At 58.3% G+C, this 20,146-nt stretch overlaps 2 protein-coding genes across 9 annotated transcripts in view; one reads left to right on the top strand and one right to left on the bottom strand.

Moving 5' to 3' along the window:
• The window catches only part of DNAH1 (dynein axonemal heavy chain 1), a 77,121-nt gene extending 66,552 nt beyond the window's left edge, over positions 1 to 10,569 (top strand). For 2 of the 7 annotated variants that reach the window (XM_053219272.1, XM_053219275.1), the window contains 22 exons: positions 117 to 284; positions 377 to 568; positions 694 to 825; positions 1,335 to 1,460; positions 2,095 to 2,214; positions 2,343 to 2,492; positions 2,620 to 2,780; positions 3,593 to 3,818; positions 3,955 to 4,150; positions 4,482 to 4,633; positions 5,303 to 5,499; positions 5,747 to 5,895; positions 6,152 to 6,306; positions 6,387 to 6,518; positions 6,902 to 7,072; positions 7,158 to 7,337; positions 7,414 to 7,590; positions 8,177 to 8,347; positions 8,505 to 8,635; positions 8,987 to 9,338; positions 9,630 to 9,864; positions 10,400 to 10,569. In XM_053219272.1, the coding sequence (XP_053075247.1) occupies positions 117 to 284; positions 377 to 568; positions 694 to 825; positions 1,335 to 1,460; positions 2,095 to 2,214; positions 2,343 to 2,492; positions 2,620 to 2,780; positions 3,593 to 3,818; positions 3,955 to 4,150; positions 4,482 to 4,633; positions 5,303 to 5,499; positions 5,747 to 5,895; positions 6,152 to 6,306; positions 6,387 to 6,518; positions 6,902 to 7,072; positions 7,158 to 7,337; positions 7,414 to 7,590; positions 8,177 to 8,347; positions 8,505 to 8,635; positions 8,987 to 9,338; positions 9,630 to 9,864; positions 10,400 to 10,521 (3,795 nt within the window). In that variant the 3' untranslated portion in view covers positions 10,522 to 10,569. Of the gene's footprint in view, positions 1 to 116; positions 285 to 376; positions 569 to 693; positions 826 to 1,334; positions 1,461 to 2,094; positions 2,215 to 2,342; positions 2,493 to 2,619; positions 2,781 to 3,592; positions 3,819 to 3,954; positions 4,151 to 4,481; positions 4,634 to 5,302; positions 5,500 to 5,746; positions 5,896 to 6,147; positions 6,307 to 6,386; positions 6,519 to 6,901; positions 7,073 to 7,157; positions 7,338 to 7,413; positions 7,591 to 8,176; positions 8,348 to 8,504; positions 8,636 to 8,986; positions 9,339 to 9,629; positions 9,865 to 10,399 lie in introns of those variants that run through there. The other 5 variants (XM_027038890.2, XM_053219274.1, XM_053219278.1 and 2 more) reach the window with 5 other exon arrangements.
• Positions 10,570 to 11,072: 503 nt separating this feature from the next.
• On the bottom strand, positions 11,073 to 19,940 carry BAP1 (BRCA1 associated protein 1). 2 transcript variants are annotated; one of them, XM_027038881.2, is made up of 17 exons: positions 19,756 to 19,940; positions 19,627 to 19,656; positions 19,450 to 19,504; positions 18,343 to 18,475; positions 17,847 to 17,966; positions 17,332 to 17,393; positions 17,106 to 17,248; positions 16,771 to 16,849; positions 16,189 to 16,312; positions 15,761 to 15,908; positions 15,074 to 15,258; positions 14,461 to 14,594; positions 13,461 to 13,939; positions 13,192 to 13,352; positions 12,833 to 12,925; positions 12,637 to 12,709; positions 11,073 to 12,450 (listed from the first exon to the last, which is right to left on the bottom strand). In XM_027038881.2, the coding sequence occupies exons 1-17, from the start codon at positions 19,790 to 19,792 to the stop codon at positions 12,317 to 12,319; spliced, it is 2,190 nt and encodes a 729-aa protein (XP_026894682.1). In that variant the 5' UTR covers positions 19,793 to 19,940; the 3' UTR covers positions 11,073 to 12,316. The 2 variants fall into 2 exon arrangements, with proteins under 2 accessions (XP_026894682.1, XP_053075255.1); XM_053219280.1 differs by lacking the exon at positions 18,343 to 18,475 and having other exon boundaries at positions 19,756 to 19,821.
• Between the last annotated feature and the right edge of the window lie 206 nt (positions 19,941 to 20,146).

Here is a 20,146-nt window from a genome sequence, read left to right as displayed (position 1 = left end):
CTGAAGCCTACATGGGACATGGGACTCAGAGCAGGAGCAAGGTGTTCCTTAGCAGGGCCCACCATCACTTCCTCCCTGCAAAGCACCCCCTGATGCCCACAGTTCCCCTCCCCTAGGACAACATTGGGGAGGCGGTGATCAAAGCCATCCAGCCTTACATTGACAACGAGGAGTTCCAGCCAGCCGCCATCGCCAAGGTGTCCAAGGCCTGCACCTCCATCTGCCAGTGGGTGCGCGCCATGCATAAGTACCACTTTGTGGCCAAGGCAGTGGAGCCCAAGCGGGTGAGGGCTGGGTACGGCTGGGGGGCAGGGGAGGAAGAGCCCCCAGGGGGAGAGCCCCTGCCACAAGTTAGCCCTGGGCCCTCTGCTGGCAGCAAGCCCTGCGGGAGGCCCAGGACGACCTGGAGGTGACACAGAGGATCCTGGAGGAGGCCAAGCAACGCCTGCGCGAGGTGGAGGATGGCATCACCACGATGCAGACCAAGTACCGGGAATGCATCACCAAGAAGGAGGAACTGGAGCTGAAGTGCGAGCAGTGTGAGCAGCGGCTGGGCCGTGCAGACAAGGTGCGCACATCCCCGTAGGGAGGGCCTCTGGGCTGGGGGGGCCTGGGTCGGGGGAAGGCCCTGCGCACCCTCCCCAGCCCCCGGCCCGGCCAACCACAGCCCACCCCACGGGGCTGCCCCTGCAGCTCATCAATGGGCTGTCCGACGAGAAGGTACGCTGGCAGGAGACAGTGGAGAACCTGGAGCATACGCTTGATAACATCTCTGGTGACGTGCTGCTGGCTGCTGGCTTCGTGGCCTACCTGGGCCCCTTCACAGTAAGGAACCTTCTGACCCTGCCTGGGGCAGCCTCACCTCCCCAAACAGGCCCCACCTTGAGGCCTCACTCCACAAGGGGCAGCCTGGAGGGCCACTCCTTCTGCACTTACTCATTCAACGAGCACTCCTCAGGTGCCCCGTCTGAGCCAGGTGCTGTTCCAGGCACAGGGGATAAGGCAGTGCATGAAACAGCCAGAACCCCTCCCTGGCAGGGCTGGTTTTCTAGTGGGAGATAGGAGCTCGCACTTCCATGCTTGCTGGGTGCATCTTTTTCAACCCTCACAGTCTCCCTGACAGGTGGGCGTTCTTGTCATTGCCCCTATTTCACAGAAAAGGGGCCAAGGAAGTCACCCAGAGTGGGACCGAAGTGCGGGTGTCTCACTTCACATCTGAGCTCTGCCTCTGTGTACAATGGCTGAGCACTGGGGGGCGGGGGGGGGTGCAAAGGGAGGTGGGAGGGCATCACACGGGTCATGGTGGGATGGTCCTGAGTCTGGCATCTCCCCAGGGCCAGTATCGCACAGTGCTCTACGACAACTGGGTCAAGCAGCTCACAAAACACAAGGTCCCACACACTTCTGAGCCCACGCTAATCGGGACACTGGGAAACCCTGTGAAGATCCGCTCATGGCAGGTACCTGCCCAGGGGGCTGGCGTGACTGGGCTGGGCCAGGGGTCTCCTGCTTCCCTCCCACCCTCTTTCCTGGGACTGCTCAGAGATGCCTCCCCTGAACCTGCCTGGGCTCAGCGAAAGGCTGTGTGTAGGAGAGGAGAGAGCTGAACGCAGTGTGGCACAGATCTAGCTAACCGTGGGCAGAGAATTCAAGGGGTGCTTGTAAGAGTGGGCTGGGGTAGGGGAGCAGCATCCAGAGTGAGGTTAAGGAAGTCTGCAGATCTGAGCTAGAAGGACAGGTAAAGTTGGCCCAGGGAGAAAACCAGGAGGCTATGGGCAGAGGCCAAGGGTGAGCATAGGCCAGGACATCGATGGCATGTGGGCTCTGGGGAGATGGTCTGACTGAGTGAGGACTCCGTAGGCATGAAGGCAGAGAAGCCCAGAGAAAGGAGGGTGTTGGGAGCCAGCCTAGAAGCAGGAGAGAGTATGGGGTCCTGTGGGCTGATGGCTGTGCACACTATCTCCTGTCCCCACCTCGAAGGGGACATAATAAGAAGGAAGAGATCACTAAGCACAAAGCTGGGAGTAGCTGATGCCCCAGCTGACCTTGCTTATGTGAGAGCCCTGACCCAGTCTGGCCCCTGGTGCCCCACAGATCGCTGGCCTCCCCAACGACACACTGTCAGTGGAGAATGGGGTCATCAACCAGTATTCCCAGCGCTGGACTCACTTCATTGACCCTCAGAGCCAGGCCAACAAATGGATCAAGAACATGGTGAGCCCATGCATGGTGCTGCTGCCCCACACAGCCGGGCTTAGCAAGTGCAGGGTCAATAGCGGGGGTCAGCCTGGCTCTCAGCCCCCACAGCCCCCACAGCCCCCACTAGCCCCCTGTGCCTACAGGAGAAGGACAGTGGACTGGATGTATTCAAGCTGAGTGACCGAGACTTCCTGCGCAGCATGGAGAATGCCATCCGCTTCGGCAAGCCCTGCCTTCTGGAGAACGTGGGCGAGGAGCTGGACCCGGCCCTGGAGCCTGTGCTGCTCAAGCAGGTGGGCCTGCAGCGGCAAGGGAGTGGGGGCAGACTGTCGGTCTGGACAGGGGAGGGAGCAGCCCCTTCCCTGCCTCACTGGTGAAGCCCTGGCCATGGTGCTTGCCCATCCCACCCACTGTATGTAGACATACAAGCAGCAGGGGAACACAGTGCTGAAGCTGGGGGACACGGTGATCCCCTACCATGAGGACTTTAGGATGTATATTACCACCAAGCTGCCCAACCCACACTACACGCCTGAGATCTCCACCAAACTCACTCTCATCAACTTCACTCTGTCGCCCAGGTAAGCCCCCAGACCCCGGACACCGAGCATCAGCTCTGCCTGGCTGCCTCGCTCCCACCTGCAGGCTGAAACTCAATGGGTCTCTCCCAGAGGCTCCACTGGCTTTTTCCAAGGCACTCTGGCATTCCAGGCCTTCCTGGCACCTCCACCAGCTCCCCTTAATCGCCACCACTCTCAGCTAAGAACCCCCACCCCCAAGATTAAGAGCCCTTGATCCTTGGTCGGGACCCCTCAGCCTCCCTGGTCAGTGCTAGCCCCATCTTGTCCAGGTACCCTTCCCCTGTGGCTCAGCCCTTGCCAGCCCCTTGTGCACTCACCCCCAGAGCTGTCCTGGAGTCCTGACTCAGGCACACTCTGGCTCCCTGCACCCAAGCCCTGCTTCCTGCTTTGCTGCCATGAGCCCAGGCACTGCGGTTTTTGCTGGCCACCTACACAGAGCCCACAGGCCTGCTCCATGCTCAGGCCTCCATGTCAGTGGTTACTACGAACCTCTCCACAGACATGGTTGTGAAAACGCCCGTAAGGCAGATCCCTACCAGTCATCCAGCCCCCTCCTGCCCAGGAAGTTTTTCAAAGACCCCTGCTGGGATTCCAGGTTGCCACCCAGGTCTCACTGAGAACTGGTCACTTTGCAGACAGGCTCTGCATTAGCCCTGCAGCCTGAGACAGAGGTTAGGCCTCCCGGGCTGACACTGGCAGGGATGCTGGGCTCTTGGAGCCCTGGGGCCACAGGTAGATAGGTGAGCAGACTCAAGGCTGGCCCTCTGGGGTCTACCAGGTGTTGCTGACATGGTGTCCCCTGCCCCTGGCAGTGGTCTAGAGGACCAGCTTCTGGGCCAAGTAGTGGCTGAGGAGAGGCCGGACCTGGAGGAAGCTAAAAACCAGCTGATTGTCAGTAATGCCAAGATGCACCAGGAGCTGAAGGACATTGAAGACCAGATCCTATACAGGCTCAGCTCCTCTGAAGGCAACCCTGTGGATGACATGGAGCTCATCAAAGTTCTGGAGGCTTCCAAGATGAAGGCTGCTGAGATTCAGGTCAGCAACTGCCTGCCCCCGGCCTACCGACTCCTATCTCTAGCCCTAGGCCCGACCCCTGTCCCCACCCACCTCTGCCTGCCGCTCTTTGCCAGTCTAGCTGGGCCTGACCACCACTCCCCTGCTGTACCTCCAGGCCAAAGTCAGGATCGCAGAGCAGACAGAGAAGGACATTGACCTCACGCGAATGGAGTACATACCCGTGGCCGTCCGCACCCAGATCCTTTTCTTCTGTGTGTCTGACCTGGCCAACGTGGACCCCATGTACCAGTACTCCCTGGAGTGGTTTCTCAACATCTTCCTCTCGGGCATCGCCAACTCAGAGAGGGCAGGTAGTCCTGGCATATGTGCACACGGTGACACAAATGCGAGGCTCCCACCCTGAAACAGATGTGATACACGTGGCCACATCTCCACAGTGGGCACATACATGTAAAATCATGTCCACGTTCACTTGCACATACTCTCATATCAAACATAACAACACGCACACCCCTCCCGACCCTCCTCAGAGCCCCTCTACGAGGAATTCCACAGGCCCCAAGGGGATGCCCACACCATCCCTCTGGCTGCAGGGCAGACTGGCTGGGCTAGGCTGAACCCCAGGGATCTTGCTTCCCTCACCTCCCCCCATGCACTTGCCATCCCCTCCCTGCCCTGCAGACAACCTGAAGAAGCGCATTGCCAACATCAACGGCCACCTGACCTACAACCTCTACAGCAACGTTTGCCGTAGCCTCTTTGAGAAGCACAAGCTGATGTTTGCCTTCCTGCTGTGTGCCCGCATCATGATGAATGAGGCCAAGATAGATCAGGTACATGAGCAGAGAGGGAACTGGGTGGGCCAGTGACTCGGGACAGATGGCCTGAGGAGGGAGCCTGTGGCAGGGCCTGGGAGAACAGAGTGAAAGGAAAGGGAAGGCTGGGCCTCAGGGCACAGCAAGAGCAAGGGGGTAGAGACCTCAGGAAACAGCTCCTTCCTCCCAACAGCCAGGAGACCTTAGGTTCATTGTGGCTCAAGCTGCTCTGTGAGCACCGCCTTCTCAGCGCCATGGGTGTGCTGGCGAGCAGGGACCGTCCCGAGCCTCCCCACTCACGCTCTCATGAGCCCCACAGCGTGTCAGAAATCACATCCAAGAGTGTGAGTGTTACAGCCACTCCAGCTTGAGCCCTCACTGTGTGCCAGGTGCCAGGCTAACGGGTACACTCTCAAACCCCCACAAACCCTTTGTGGAGCAGCTAGAATTCTAATTCTTCCTACTTCCCAAAGTGAGGAAACTGAAGCTCAGAGGTCACATCTTTTGCCTAAGGACACCCAGACAGGAAAATGTGGAGTGAGGACATTAATCCAGACCTGTCCGACTGCCTCCCCCAGGGAGAACCCCATTTTTCTGGCTGAGGGGTGGCAGGGGAGGCATTGCTGGGTGGGGTGCCAGAGGCTGGTCACAAGGCCCGGGCACTAGTCTCCCCCTGTCCCCTGCCAGAGTGAGTGGCGCTACCTCCTGTCTGGAGGTTCTATCCAGGTCATGACTGAAAACCCAGCACCTGACTGGCTGTCAGACCGGGCCTGGCGAGATATCCTGGCACTCTCAAACCTGCCAGCCTTCTCAGACTTCGCCCATGACTTCACAGAGCACCTCTCAGAATTCCAAGCCATCTTTGACAGCCCCGAGCCTCACCGGTGAGCTGCGCCCCAGGGACTGGCAGGGTGGGCACAAGGAGGGGTGAGACCCCAGGAACAGACCTGCAAGGAGCTTTCTCTGAGGAGCCACCCAGGGCTGCCCTGCAGCTGTGGCCACATCTTTTCTGTGCTCCCAGCCCTGTACCCTCCAGGCACTCCACTCTCCCTGGCCATCCAGCCGGCAGAGTCCCTGGGGCCAGTGCCCCCTCACAGGTCAGCTCTCAGGGAGACATGGGCACTGTTGCAGGGAGCCCTTGCCTGGCATCTGGGATGAGTACCTGGACCAGTTCCAGAAGCTGCTGGTTCTCCGCTGCCTGCGTGGGGACAAGGTTACCAATGCCATGCAGGATTTCGTGGCCACCAACCTGGAACCACGCTTCATTGAGCCCCAGGCAAGTGCCACCAGCCAGTGCCCTGGACCTATCCCCACCTATGGGTCCCAGGGGACTGGCCACACCTTCACAGACCATTTTGCAGCCATGGTCAGGGTGTAACTCATAGTCATGCCCTCCAAAGACTCTGGGAGGCTCCAGGCCCCACCAGGAAGCTTCTCTGAGAGCTCTCTAGAAGCCCCAGGACCCCCTGCCTTGCCCTGGTCCCTGCCCTTCCTCAGCCCCAGGTGACTCAGCGTCTCTCCCTGACTTGCAGACAGCTAACCTGTCAGTGGTGTTCAAAGATTCCAGCTCCACCACACCCCTCATCTTTGTGCTGTCGCCTGGCACTGACCCCGCTGCTGACCTCTACAAGTTTGCTGAAGAGATGAAGTTCTCCAAGAAGCTCTCTGCCATTTCTCTGGGCCAGGGCCAGGTAAGGACAGGGTGGGCAGGGGTGGGGCCCTGGGGGTTGGGCCAGTTGGCGCCTCACCGCTCAGCACTTCTGCCCCACAGGGCCCTCGGGCAGAAGCCATGATGCGCAGCTCCATAGAGAGGGGCAAGTGGGTCTTCTTCCAGAACTGCCACCTGGCACCCAGCTGGATGCCAGCCCTGGAGCGCCTCATTGAGCACATTAATCCTGATAAGGTGCACTGCCCTGCCTGCCACAGGTCCAAAGACCTCCTTTGCTGAAGGGACTACTAACACATCCATCCAGGACTGACGAGGCTTAATGAGATTGTCCCACAGAGCACTCAGCCCAGCTGGGCACACAGTGAGCACTCAGGAAGTGACATATGAAACAGGCCTCAGCTAGATTCATCTTCTAAGTGGCCCCCCTAATTACCGTTACCACTGGTGAAGTGACATGCCCAAGTTCACCCACGACTGATGATCCTGGGACTTGCCAAAGCCCATATTCTTAATCAGTGGTCTGAGCAGCCGGGTCAGACTACAGGTGGCCCAGGTTCCTGGTGGGAGGGAACATGGTGTGGGGCAGTCTCGGTGCTCACATGGAGCGTGGCCGCCAGGTGCACCGGGACTTCCGCCTGTGGCTCACCAGCCTGCCCAGCAACAAGTTCCCAGTGTCCATCCTGCAAAACGGCTCCAAGATGACCATTGAGCCACCACGCGGTGTGAAGGCCAACCTGCTCAAGTCCTACAGCAGCCTCAGCGACGACTTCCTCAACTCCTGCCGCAAGGTGAAGGGCACTGGGTGCGTGCCCACCCCACGTGCTCCAGACCCAGCCCCGCCCCTCACTCCCCTGCCCCCACTGCCTCTCGCAGGTGATGGAGTTCAAGTCCCTGCTGCTGTCCCTGTGCCTGTTCCATGGGAATGCGCTGGAGCGCCGCAAGTTTGGGCCCCTGGGCTTCAACATCCCCTATGAGTTCACAGATGGGGACCTGCGCATCTGTATCAGCCAACTCAAGATGTTCCTGGACGAGTATGATGACATCCCATACAAGGTGGGCCGAGGACAGGCTGGGGCCAGGGAGGGTGGCGCTGGGTGCTTGTGGGGGCCCTCACCCACCCACCCTGTAGGTCCTCAAGTACACGGCCGGGGAGATCAACTACGGAGGCCGCGTCACCGACGACTGGGACCGTCGCTGCGTCATGAACATCCTGGAAGACTACTACAGCCCGTCTGTGCTCTTCCACGAGCACAGCTACAGCGCCTCGGGCATCTACCACCAGATCCAGCCTACCTACGACCTCAACGTGAGCATACCCCAAGGGCCGGCAGCTTGCCAGGCTGGGCTTCTGGGGTGCCATGAACACCTGGGCAGCAAGCTCCTTTTCATGGATTACTCTACCCCACAAAGACAGCACGGTGAGGGGGGTGGACCCAGTCCCTGCCCCCTGGAGCTCAGGCTGTGTGGGGAGAGGTGAACTCTGGCCTCTCAGCCACTGCCTGAGTGTAATTACCCAGTGGAGGCAGGGGCAGCTCCTCCAAGGTCATAGGCTGGCCCAGGTTCTGCAGGCAGGGAGGGCTCCCAGAGGAAATGGTGCTTCAGCTAAGAGGTGTGAGGAGCCGGCCTGGGCTGGGCTGGGTGTTCAGAGTACAGGTCATCATATAAGGAGGGAGGCACGACTGATGTGAGCAGCCGAATGAAGGAGCAGGGAGCAGACGGCTGCAAGAAGAGGGCTGGGAGGGAAGCAAAGGCCACCCACACAGTGCCTCAGAAGCCACGCGGCCCTAAGGAGAGGGAAATGCGTAAGGATTACAACGAGGGGAGACAGGTGGGAGCTGTGATCCACTGGAGCGCCCTCCACCGGCTGCAGCGGCAGCTCTCCCACCCTCCAGGGTTATGTCTCCTACATCAAGGGCCTCCCTCTCAATGACATGCCTGAGATCTTTGGCCTGCATGACAATGCCAACATCACCTTCGCCCAGAATGAGACCTATGGCCTGCTTGGTGCCATCATCCAGCTGCAGCCCAAATCGTCCTCCATGGGTGGCCAGGGCCGGGAGGAGGTAGGTGGCAGCAGGGGAAAGGAGCCATGGGTTGGGCAGGGCCAGTCTCCCACTCATTATCCTGACTGCTCCCCTGGGGGAAGGGACTCCTTGCATATAGAATCCTGCAAGAATTAAGGGGCTGGCCCTGACTTCCTGTGTCCCTTTGCCCCCACAGATAGTGGAGGATGTGGCCAACAATATTCTGCTCCAGACTCCTGAGCCCATCAACTTGCAGTTGGTGATAGCCAAGTACCCGGTGTTGTATGAGGAGTCAATGAACACAGTGCTAGTACAGGAGGTCATTCGGTAATCCCCCTGCCACCCCCAGTCCTGGGTTATGATGCCACTGGGCTGTAGAAAAATGACAGCACAGCTACTACGGGCCAGGTGCCATGCCAAGTGCTAGAAGCCCGCCCTCTAACTCAGCCACATTGTATCGTTCCCACTTTACAGATGAGTAAACCAAGGCCCAAAAGTATTACACATTTGCTAAGAACCGGAGCTGAGATCAGTACCCAGGCTGCCCGACCCAGCTCTATGCTCTTAGCCCCCATGTTCTGCCATTGTTTTTCAGTCGATGGCTTACAACTGGGGAAATTTCAGATACCGCCACATGGCCCCAGACCACTGTCTGCTTCCTTGCCACTGGTCCTATAGGTATAACCGGCTGCTGCAGGTGATCACACAGACGCTGCGAGACCTGCTCAAGGCACTCAAAGGGCTGGTGGTGATGTCCTCACAGCTGGAGCTGATGGCTACCAGCCTGTACAACAACACTGTGCCTGAGCTCTGGAAAGCTAAGGCCTACCCCTCGCTCAAGCCACTGTCCTCATGGGTCATGGACCTGATGCAACGCTTGGACTTCCTGCAGACCTGGATCCAAGGGGGCATCCCAGCCGTCTTCTGGATCAGTGGCTTCTTCTTCCCCCAGGCCTTCCTGACAGGAACACTGCAGAACTTTGCCCGCAAGTCTGTTATCTCCATCGACACCATCTCATTTGATTTCAAGGTTTGAACACAGCCAGGGTCAGGCCAGGGTATGGCCCAGGCAGGAAGGGTGCCAAGGCCACAGCTGGCTGCCAGTCAGGAGCCCCAAGTAGGGTTTGGGGAGCAGGGAGAGCCAAGCCAGAAGAGGCCATGAGCCCCACGAAAATCCCTAGGAGTAGGACACCAGCTAAAGTGGTGGGTGATGGGTGGGCAGGCAAGGCTCTCAGGAGGGAGTTCGTGCCTCCTGACCCAAATCCTAACCCAGATTCCAAGTGTTCATGCATGTGGGGGCCTGTCTGTGTGCCCACCACAGGTAATGCACCAGTCGGTGTCGGAGCTCAAGAAAAGGCCCAAAGAGGGGTGCTACATCCATGGACTGTTCCTGGAAGGGGCCCGCTGGGACCCTGAGGCCTTCCAGCTGGCCGAATCTCGGCCCAAGGAGCTATACACAGAAATGGCTGTCATCTGGCTCCTGCCTACACCCAACCGCAAGATCCAGGACCAGGACTTCTACCTGTGCCCCATCTACAAGACGCTGACCCGAGCCGGTACGGGCCCGGGGGTGGGGGTGGGGGGTGGTGGGGGGGGGGGGGAGAGCATACACCACAAGTGGGGGCCCAGATTTGGGCCACAGAGGCCAGTCAGCACTCCTGACAGTGACCGGGCCAGGACAGAGCCGGACCACCAGCAGGTAGAGGGATACCCAGGGCTTGGGCTCAGTCTGTGGGAAGTGGCCCCTGAGCTCACCATCCTCTTGCCTCCCTCAGCAGACCCACCTGGGTCCTGGGAGCCCCAGCCTGCCAATGAAGTTTTAGGGGGGTAACTAAGGCTTGGGGGAGAGGCGGAGCCAGGGCTGGGTCCAAGAAGGAAAGAGCAGTGCCATCAACTCTCCCACTGCTGTCCTCACTTGGCACAATAACCCTGGGCAGACCTAAGCCTTAGCCAGACCCATTCACCAGGCAGATTTTTCTCTTGGGTCAGGACCCCTGCTTGTCCCCAGCTCAGTCTGCTGAGTCCATTGCCTTTTCCGTTTCTGCTCTTGTGGCAGACAACTTAACCCTCCCCACTTCTTGCCTGCTCTAGGAACACTATCAACCACAGGCCATTCCACCAACTACATCATTGCTGTGGAGATCCCCTCCGACCAGCCCCAGCGACACTGGATAAAGCGTGGGGTGGCCCTCATCTGTGCCCTGGACTACTAGACTCAAGACAAAAGAGTTTGAGCCATTAAAGTTGTTTTCTAAGCAGTCCACCCGAGCCTTAGCTGCTTAGATCAGTGCCCCTCCGCAGGACTGACTGCCAGGGAAACGGTGAGGGTCAGGGGCTGAGGCGGCCTCAAGAGTGAATGTGCTTAGCAGTGGGAAAGTGGCAGAGGTAGCAGCTTTGACCTGCTGGACCTGTCCAAATGCAACAAGCATAGAGCAGAGCCCTCCAAGGGGGTCCCTCCAGGGACTTGCCTCCTCAACCCAGGGCCCCAGCATCTGTTCAGGTTGCAAGGCCATCAGAACTGGGTGAAAACCATGGCTCTCTCCTCCTGTAGTGTACCTTGCACACGACTCCTCAGGTTCCGCAGCCCCTACAAAGCCCCTCCTCAACTCAGGTCCTAAATCCTGGGTCTAGGGTCCCAAGAATCTAGGCCCTGAGAATGCATCCTTCTCACCTCTCTGGTCTCAGGGCCTTGGGCCCAGGTTTGGTTGGGTCCTTACTCCCACCAGTCTAGCCTATAAATCTTAGGCCAGCAACCACAGGAGACTTCATTTCTTAGGAGAGTTTTATTCATTCATTGATCCAATATTTACAGGGGCCAGAGAAGTCAGGCTGTGCTCAGCACAGAGAGGCAGCTGCTATACTGGCCAGCCATCCCCTGCCCCAGTCACTATGTACAGATAAGGGGCCTGCTTAGATCACCTTCAAAGCCATCTGGCAAAGACCATGGGGCTATGTTTGGGGCCCAGCTCGAGACAGTGCTGGGCCCATTGCCCCTTGGCACTGGGCTCTCTGGAAACACTAGGCTCTGACTGGTTGTCTCAGTCCTGTTGTCCCCCACCCTGAGTGCCTTGCAGAGGCTGAGGAAGCTGGCGTGGCAGGGACAGATGAGTGGGGTCAGCTTCCTAGAAGCAGCCCAGTCTCTGCTATCCCTAAGAGGAGGGAGACATGGTAATACTGAGGGGCTGGGCAGAGACTCCTCTGAACCCCAGGCTCCAGGGACAGAGCCCATTGCCAGGGCTACAACACTGAAGGCAAAGCGGCCCAGAGCCCTGCTGCAGAAAGCAGTCTTGACAAGCCCGGCTGAAGCCAGGAAGGGAGTTTAGAGGTCAACAAACAGCTCAAACACTTCTCTCTGCTCAGGCCATGGGACCCCAACAGGCCTCTCGCCCACCCCAGCTAGGACACCCCACTCCCAATCCAGCCCAGCAGCCGGGTTCCTGAGTTTGGAGCTCTCCCAGGGGGAAGGAAGAGTAGACCTGGCTTCCTCAAAACGACTGGGGGCTGGGGCTAGAGCAGCAGGACCCAATGCCCCCCTACCCCAGGCCTCTGGCTGTGACCCTGCAGGCATGACCCTGGCATGATGCAGGGACCTGGGCCCACCAGGATGACAACTGTTGGAAAGAACACAGTCAGGAAGCTGGCTATGTCAACACAGTGGTGGCAAGATGGGTTAGAGCCCAGAAAAATAGACGTCTCTGTAGGTAAAATATATACTCTGCTGCCGAGGCAGAAAGGCCAGGTCCTGCCACTCCACAGCCGGCTGTGGAGGAAGCTGCAGCAGCGCACTGTGCCCCAGCTCCAGCTCCTGCTTCCGGAGCACTGTGGGGCTGCCCTGCCCTGCCAGGCCCTGGGACACACTGCGGGGAATCCAGCCTACCCATTCCCGGGGTGTGAGCTCTCCGGCTGAAACTATTCAGTAATACTGGGAAGAGGGGGAGTGGGGCAGGAAAGGGGCCCTTGTGAGGGCCATGCGGCAAGAGCGGGCTGCAGAGTACAGGCCGGCAGTCCTCACTGGCGCTTGGCCTTGTAAGGGCGCGAGCGTTTCCGCCGGTCAGGTTTCCGCTGCTTGTGGAGCCGGCCGATGCTGACCCCTTGGCGCCGCCGCACCGAGATGTTCTGTTCCACCAGGTTGGCCAGCATGCCTACAAAGAGGCAGAGGCCCTTAAACAGATGGCCGGATGTCCAGCAGCCACCCTCTTAACGGGCCACGGCCTCAGGGCAAGAGCTGAGGCTCTTCGCTGCGCATCCTGAGCCCCACAGTCTGCTCAAGCCCCAAAAGAGGCCTGAGGGACATGGCCCTAAGCAGGGCATGCAGTGAGTCCCCTCACCTTCCTGGGCCAGCATGGAGATGAAGGTACAGATGAACTCATCGTAGTTGTGGGTCCTTCTCTGGTCGTCAATCTGTGGGAGAGAAGGATGAAAACACTGCAGCCCATCTCCCCAGAGCAGCCAGCAGTTGACCTGGGGAAGTCACAGCTCTGGGAAGACCCCGGCAGAGGTCCAGCAGCTGGAGAGATGACCCACCTTGAACTTCTTCCTCTTCTCCACTTCCTCCTTGAGGCAGGCCTCATAGTTTGCGATCTCTGCTTCCACACACTTCAACAGTGCCAGCAGCTCCTGTCAAAACCCCGCAGTGTACTCCTGAGGGGGTGCTGGCCAGCATCAAAGCCCCCCCAACCAGGAGGCAGCTGGAGGCAAGGATGAGCAGCCAGAGTCCACAGAGCCTACCAAGGCCCCTGGCGCTTCCCAACCCAAACAGGCTTCCTGGCGCCTGGCTTCAACCTTCACACCAGAACTCCAACCAAGGCCCCAGCACCTGGGCGGCAGTGCCGCAGACCCCTCCCGCTGACAAGATTAGATGAGAAAGCCGCAGAGGGACTCACCTTGGGTGAGTACTTCTCCCCGCTCAAGGGCTCACCGGGCCTGGCCAACCCAGGCTTCTCTCTGCCGTCTGCAGATTCCACCACCTCCTTCTCTTCTGGGCTGCTGGAGCCCTGGCTGCCTTGGCTTGGTCTGCTGCAGGGCGAGGAACCCTTCCCACACTCTGGGAACAGAAGGCACGAGAAGACTCATCAAAGTGCAGGACGCTTAGCGGTCACCTGGCCACCTCCCTCCTCTGGCCAAGTAGTCAGTGCGCCAGTCCCAGGCCCACCTGTCAGTGCCAGAGGACTCAGCACACCATCCTCAGCGAGATGCAGCAGGCCTGTGCTGATGACAGGACCCAGGTCTCGTACAGCACGATTGTAGCGGATGCAGTCAACACGCAGCAAGCTGTCATCCTCTCCAAAAAGCACCTTGGAGATGTGGGAGGTGACAGGGCTGGAGGGCCGCGTCGGGTTAGCTGAGCGAATGGGCGACCGCAGAGGCGAGTTGAAAGCACTGCCGATCTCAGAGGCTGTGTCCGTGCTCTCGTTGCTGGGGGTGGGCGAGGGCTGCGGGTGTGTAGGAACCGCCACGGCTGGGCTCGCGGCCCCGCTGCTGGTCTTGATGGACAGAGGAATTGAGAGGTCTTTCTGGGACTCTTTGAGCTTTTCGGCCAAGACATTGATGGTGTTGGGCTGCAGCACTGACAGCTGCCCATCCCCGGAGCCGCTCAGTGGTCCTGGCTTCCCTGGCCCCTTTCGCTTGTACCTAGGGGGCCCCAAGGAGAGGTGAGCCAAGGGAAGGGACCAGATGACCCCACCCAGCAGTGCCCAGAATGGCCCTGAACACATCCTGGCCTCCAGGGACTGGCACTGCAGCTCCTCACACTCCACAGCCATAGCCACGTGTCCTCAAAGGACACCTCTATTCCAGCTGCCTGACTGGCCTTTTGCCAGTGCCGTGTCTTCTGACAGAGCTGCTCCCCACCCCATCTCCTCCATCCCTGCTCGATCCAATCCCTTGAGGCCTAGCCGAAAGACCACCTCCCAACAGGACATGCCTTGTTGTCTGGTTAAATGTCTTCAGCACTTCCCCAAGCCCTCCTGGAGTCTTAGGGACCGGGGACCTGGAGTCAGGCCCTGCATGCCAGCCTCCCACAGGACCCTGCACTCAGCAGGGTGCTCAGTGCTGTCTGTCTGCTAAAGGGCAACCTCAGATGTGGGCTGGAACGTTCAAGAATAGGATCTGCAGCACTAAGAGTTTGAAGCCTTAACAGAGCTGAGGCTGACCTGATGGCAGAGTTGGTGTTCTGCACATCGTCGTCCTCATCATCCTCGTAGTCGTCCTCATCATCCGAGTACTGCTGGGGCGGGCGGACTGGAGCTCGGCTGCGGCCCACACCTGCTGCCAGGTCTTCCTCCTCCTGAGGCAGAGAGCCAGGGCAGCCATAAGCAGGGGCCAGATAGCCCAGCCTGGGCACAGCACTCACAGCCAGAAAGAAAGCCAACACGGTTCTCCAGGTCAAGTCCACTGAACCCCAGGTGTTCCACAGCCCACCCAATTCCTGAGGAGGCCGCTGCCCACCTACACGACCTGCCTATGCAAGGCCTCTAAGACAAACAGATCTCTCTGAAACACATACCTTTATTTTGCCAACTTAACTCATTGAGTAGTACCCAGGAACATGCCCTAAACATTCTGCCTCACTGCTGTATGGGTGGATTGAGAGTCGGAGTTCTCTCTGCTTCTCTAAGCCCCTACGGAGGCTTCTGGGTAGCAGAGGAATTTGGCCACCTAGGCCTAGGTATAGGGTGAACACCAAGGAACCATGTGAAGAAAGTGCCTGTTGCAGCCTCTCAAGAGAATCCTGGAGGGGCTCCTGCAAGGGTGCTCCCAGCTCACCTGCATGGGGGACTTGGCATAGTTGTGATTGTCCAGAAAGGCCGGCAGCCGCTGAACAATGGGAGTGGGGTTGGGAGGAACCCCGTTGAGGCTGCTCCCTGGAGGCTTCACCACCAGCTTAGGTTTGCTGGGAGGGCTGTGGCTTGGGGCCTGGGGGCATGAACCAGCCACATCCTCCACACCATCTAAGGGGGCAAGGAGCACAGGCAGGACCTTCAGCCAGATCCTCAAGAAAACCTGTCCCCAGCCCACCGTCTCCCCAGTGTCGTGACACAGCACTGCTTCCTCCTCCCTTGCTGGAGGAGAGGGGAGCTAGTTGGTGAGATGAGAGCCCGCAAGCTCTAGGTCATGGGCCCACAGCAACACGAGAAGGACGAGATGGGAAAAGGGAGGCAGAAAGAAAAACGCCTCTTCAGAAAACCAAAAAAGGGAGTATCTATTATAGAGAAGGCTCAGGGATTGTGGTGATGTCAGCCCTTTCAGGTGCCTTTCTTTAGGGAAGGACTGCTCTCCCTCTGTGTTCCAAAGAGAGAGGGCTGTAGGCACCGAGCTTCATGCCTCCCATAGAAGCATCTGAACCACTGCCCAAGTGCCTCCACACAAAAGACTTGCTCTGCTTGGGTCTCCCAGCTCAAGCTATGATGGGGTTGCTCTGAGGTCAAAAGGAGGCCCCAAGATCGCTGGTACCTGTGTGAGTGCCCTCAGAGGCTGCTGGGGCCCTGCCTGCCTCCAGCGCCAGAGGGGACTTGCTGCTGGCTGGTTTGGACTCCTCAGGCAGCTGTGGCTCTTGAGACTTGTGGGTCTGAATCAGCTCTGGCTGCGTCACCCTAATCAGCTAAGAACAGAACCCAAGCTCAGAGGAGTGAAGGCAGACCCCAGCCACTCCCTTGGACAGCAAAAGGCCTTGGCTCTACCTGTTCGCTCACAAGGAAATACAACAGACAAACACAAATCTCCTTTTAGAACTTATTCTCCCTTCTCACCCCAAGTCCCAGCTTTTCCACAAGGAAAGCAAAGGTCACTTGAAGCTCAACAGACCCACAATAACGAGTGATCTGGGAACTAGAGACACATGCCCCAGTGCGGGGAAGAGGGATGGCATGAGGGGTACCCACCTGCTGCAGGGCCTCCAGTACTGTCTGACGGTTCACCTTTAGCACATGCAGCCTGGCCTCATACTTGATCCTGCGGTCGGGCACCACCGCCATCAGGTTGAAGCGGATGTCATGGTAGGGCTCCCTGCAGTCACAGCCGCAGCCGTGAGAGCAGCTCCCAAACCAGCTCCGCCATCAGGTGGAGGCAAACAATCTGGCAGGGCTCCCTGAAGTCACAACTACAGCCAGAGGTGCAGGTCCCACCCCAACAGGCGGGCAGGAGCTAGCAATGCACACCAGGCACCTGAGCACCTGGTGCCTTCCAAGGAGTTGTGTGAGGGGCCTGTCAGGAAGTGAGCCAGGACACTGGACCACATAGGGCTCCACAAGGCCTGCCCCTCCCCAGCCTGTCCCAAAGCAGGCCATAGGCAGCCTGGGTGAGAAATTGGGCAAGGAGGTGGAAGCCCAAGATCTAAGCTTGACCTGGCCGGACTCATCATGTGGCCTTGCATGAGTCATTTGGCCTCTCTTTGCCTTCCCTTTTCTGTGGCCCTCCCGATGGGGGCACGGCTCCAGAGGGTAGGGCAAGCACAGAGCCCTTACCCTGCGGTGGCGAGGCCGATACGCTCCATGATGACCCGCCGGGCCTTGTCTGTCCACTCCTCATCCTCCCCCCAGGGCCCTAGGGAAGACCAAGATGAGGAATCAGCAGGTGGTGAGCCCTGAGTCTGGGCCGACCAGGAGCAGGAAGGAAGATGGAGAGCAGCTGAGCCAGGGCGTCTGGGGTAGTCAGGCAGTGCAGTGCAGGGTGCCATCCAGCCAGAGACAGATGTCCTCAACACCCAGCCCCCTGCCACTGGGTCCCAACACCTGAGGACCCTAAGGCCTAGCTCCCTAGAAGGTAAGCAGAAAATGGGCCCCGAGCCCAGAGTGCCTACCATGGTCAATGGGGTAGACCTTCAGCCCATCCAGCTCAAAAAGCCGGCCTGTGATAGGCACATAGCTGACAAAGTGGAATGCCTCCATGGTCCGCACTGCACTAAGGCCATTCTGCTTCTCAGGGAGGTGGCGTGGCTCAGGCCTAGGGAAGAACACACTCAGGGCCCAGGATGAGACAACCGCTCCTCACCCCCACTCCCATCAGCTCCCACAGCTCCCACACACCTGGCATGGCTATTATGTGCTTTGGCCAACTCTGGGGCATTGCCAATCGCATATCCTTTGCTCTAGAGAGAAGAAAATAAGATGACATCAAAACAATTTCTCAGGTGGGCGGGCCTCTGGGTGGGAAGCAAAGCTCAAAAGAACAGGCCTGGAGGCATTTTTAGGAGCCTGAAGAAGCATAGATGGGATCCTGAAAGGTTAGTGTGGACAGGAAAGAACTCTGGAGCCCCAGAAAGATGGGGTTAGTTTTATGTTAGTCCGGTAATGAGCGGACACTGGAGAATAACATGGCCTGATAAAGACCTGACAAAGGAAGTCCCGACATAGTGTCACTTAAGGAATGTTTCTTTCTTCCTTCAGTCTTTCCTGGCAATTGGGTCTAAAATTTAAGGGTCAAATGTAATGTACGTCACTTGAAAAGGAAATGGCCTCATAGTGTCAAATGCAATGTGGTAGCACTGGGAGTCAGATCTGCCCAGCAAGCTATGAGCCAGGATTGAGGCACTGCAGCTTACCTCAGGGCTGAAGCCTTTGGTGAAATCCTTCATGCGACTCAGGGTGGGACCCAGGTCCACATTGCTGCAGTTCAGGAGCACGCTCAGCAGGGCATGAGTGGCACAAGAGTTGGGGATCAGCTGTGAAACCAAGAACAGTCACTCATACAGAATCATTCACCCCAAGCCATACTCATTACGAATGGGGACCCAGAGAGGGACAGTCATATCTGGATAACAAAACTCATCAACTTCCCTCATCTCCATCCAACATTTGTTTATTCAACTAAATACCCACCAGGTGTCTGAGGACATACAGAGTGGACTCAGACACCATGCTGCTCTAAAGATACTCCCTTTTTTAATGAATAAGAGCTCAGTACCTTCTGCCAGGGGACTTCTATAACCACCACTCCTGGTATCTGCCTATCTCCTTCTGCTTTCCCCCACTCCCATGTCCCAGGCAAAGACAATAACAGCATCCCACCCTCCAGTTGGAACACAGAGCCGAGCAGACCTGATGGGCAAAGAACATGTTATTCACAATATCATCATCAATCACAGACGTATCATCCACCAAGGTAGAGACCTTGCGACGGGATCGGCGCTCTTCGATCCATTTGAACAGGAAGATGAATCCATACACTGGGCTGGGGAAAAGTAAGGGGCAGAGCTAGACCAGCCAAGTGGGGGAAAGCAATCAGCATTCTTTCTTTTCCCTCCTATTCCCATGCACCATGTTACCACTCAGGTGCCCTTCCCGTGATCCCACCTGTACCCTGGCTTCTTCTCAACACTGACTAAAGTGGCCCTGAGCCCTCACACCCCATGAGCCTGCTGCAGGCAGAGTCAAGCCTCAGCTTCTGGCTGTGATGCTCCAGAGGTACATCCTGTGTCCTCATGAAGTCTGTGGTTCTGGGATAAGAGATGAAAAGCTGGAGCCCATGGCCCAGGACAGGGTAGGACAGAAAGTGAGACAAGAAGACAAATTCTGATGGAGGAATTTAAACACTAATTCTCATTGTGAACCCCAAGGCCTGGGCCCCAGTGTAGTCAAGAAAGCAAAGGAACACCCATCAGTCCCTTCTTTTCTGGGAGATAAAAACAGACCTCTCCGTTCATGCATGGTAGTCCCTCCATACCTCTATTCTGTAGGACCACCAAGACAAAGGCCCTGAGTGAGGCTGGTCACCCAGGAGGGGCCTCCTCAGATGCCACACACCAACCAATCAAAACCTTTGTGAAGGGATTAAAGCCACCCGCACACGGGCACGTGAAAGCAGCAATTAATAAATTACAGCAGGCACTGCGTGACCTGAATCAAGAAAAAGGGCTGCCTTCCTGCTCTAAGACCAGAAAAGGCAGCTGAACTGTACTCCAAAGGATGGTTAGATTTGTACTGGGGGGGGGGGGGGGAACTACTACATACAGGGAAGTGCTGAAGACTGGGATAAAACAAAAATATCCATTTGTTCAGGAGGGAACCCAAAACCGAGGGGTGCTTCCATGTATGAGATTTTATAACTTGTGATTTCCTATACTACCTCCCTTGAGGGTAACTCATCGCCCGGCCCTTCCCTTGCCCTCAGGATGTACGGGAAGGCCCTGGCACCAAGCCACTCACCCCTGGCATTTGCTCTGAAGGTCATAGATCTCTTCCACCTGCACCCCTTTGACACCTGCGATCAGGGAAGGAAAGAAGTCGGGAAAGGCAGCCCCTGGCTGTGGTGCGAGGGCACAGAAGTGGCCCCCCCCCCCCCCCCCACCAAAGCCGGATCCGACGGGTAGGAGAGGCTCTTACCGAAATCTTCCACCAGGAGGGTGAAGAGGCCTGGGTGGGGCGACAAGAGGAGCGGGTTGGTGGTCAGGCAGGCGCGTTTCGGGCCCACCCGGCCTCCCCAGCCCCCGGCCCGCCCGGCACCCTCCTCACCAGGGTCGCTCTCCAGCTCCAGCCAGCCCTTATTCATCTTCCCGCGGGGCGGCCCCTCAGCGCCATGTCCAGGCCCTCCCGACACCCCGCCGCCCGCGCCGGGAGCCCCCGCCGCCCCGGGGCCCCTAGCCCCACACACAGACAACGGGCCCCGTTAGCGTCACCCGTCCGCGCCGGCGACACTACGTCACCACGGCGCGACGCTCTCCGCCCCGCCTCTGGGATTGTCTGCCGCGGGATCGATTCCTGAGGTCCTGGCGCTCTCACGGAAGGGCGGGGCGAAGGGGAAAGGGCGGGGCGAGAGCCGTGCTGGGCGCGGGCAGCGCGAGAGGAAAAGGCGGGGCGAGATGAGGGGGTGGAGCGAGAGCGGGGTCGGGCGCAGGCTGCGCGA

This window comes from Acinonyx jubatus, chromosome A2, assembly GCF_027475565.1.
Source record: "Acinonyx jubatus isolate Ajub_Pintada_27869175 chromosome A2, VMU_Ajub_asm_v1.0, whole genome shotgun sequence".
NCBI lineage: Eukaryota > Metazoa > Chordata > Mammalia > Carnivora > Felidae > Acinonyx > Acinonyx jubatus.
Note: the sequence above shows the minus strand (reverse complement) of the source record. Positions and strands in the feature narration are given on the sequence as shown.

Coding starts and splice junctions, on each gene's coding strand:
- BAP1 (XM_027038881.2), bottom strand. CDS start 19,792: ATGAATAAGGGCTGGCTGGAGCTGGAGAGCGACCCTG. Junction 15,909..16,188: donor TACTGGAGGCCCTGCAGCAG/GTGGGTACCCCT, acceptor TTCTGTTCTTAG/CTGATTAGGGTGACGCAGCC. Junction 12,451..12,636: donor CTCCATGCTGGCCCAGGAAG/GTGAGGGGACTC, acceptor GCCTCTTTGTAG/GCATGCTGGCCAACCTGGTG.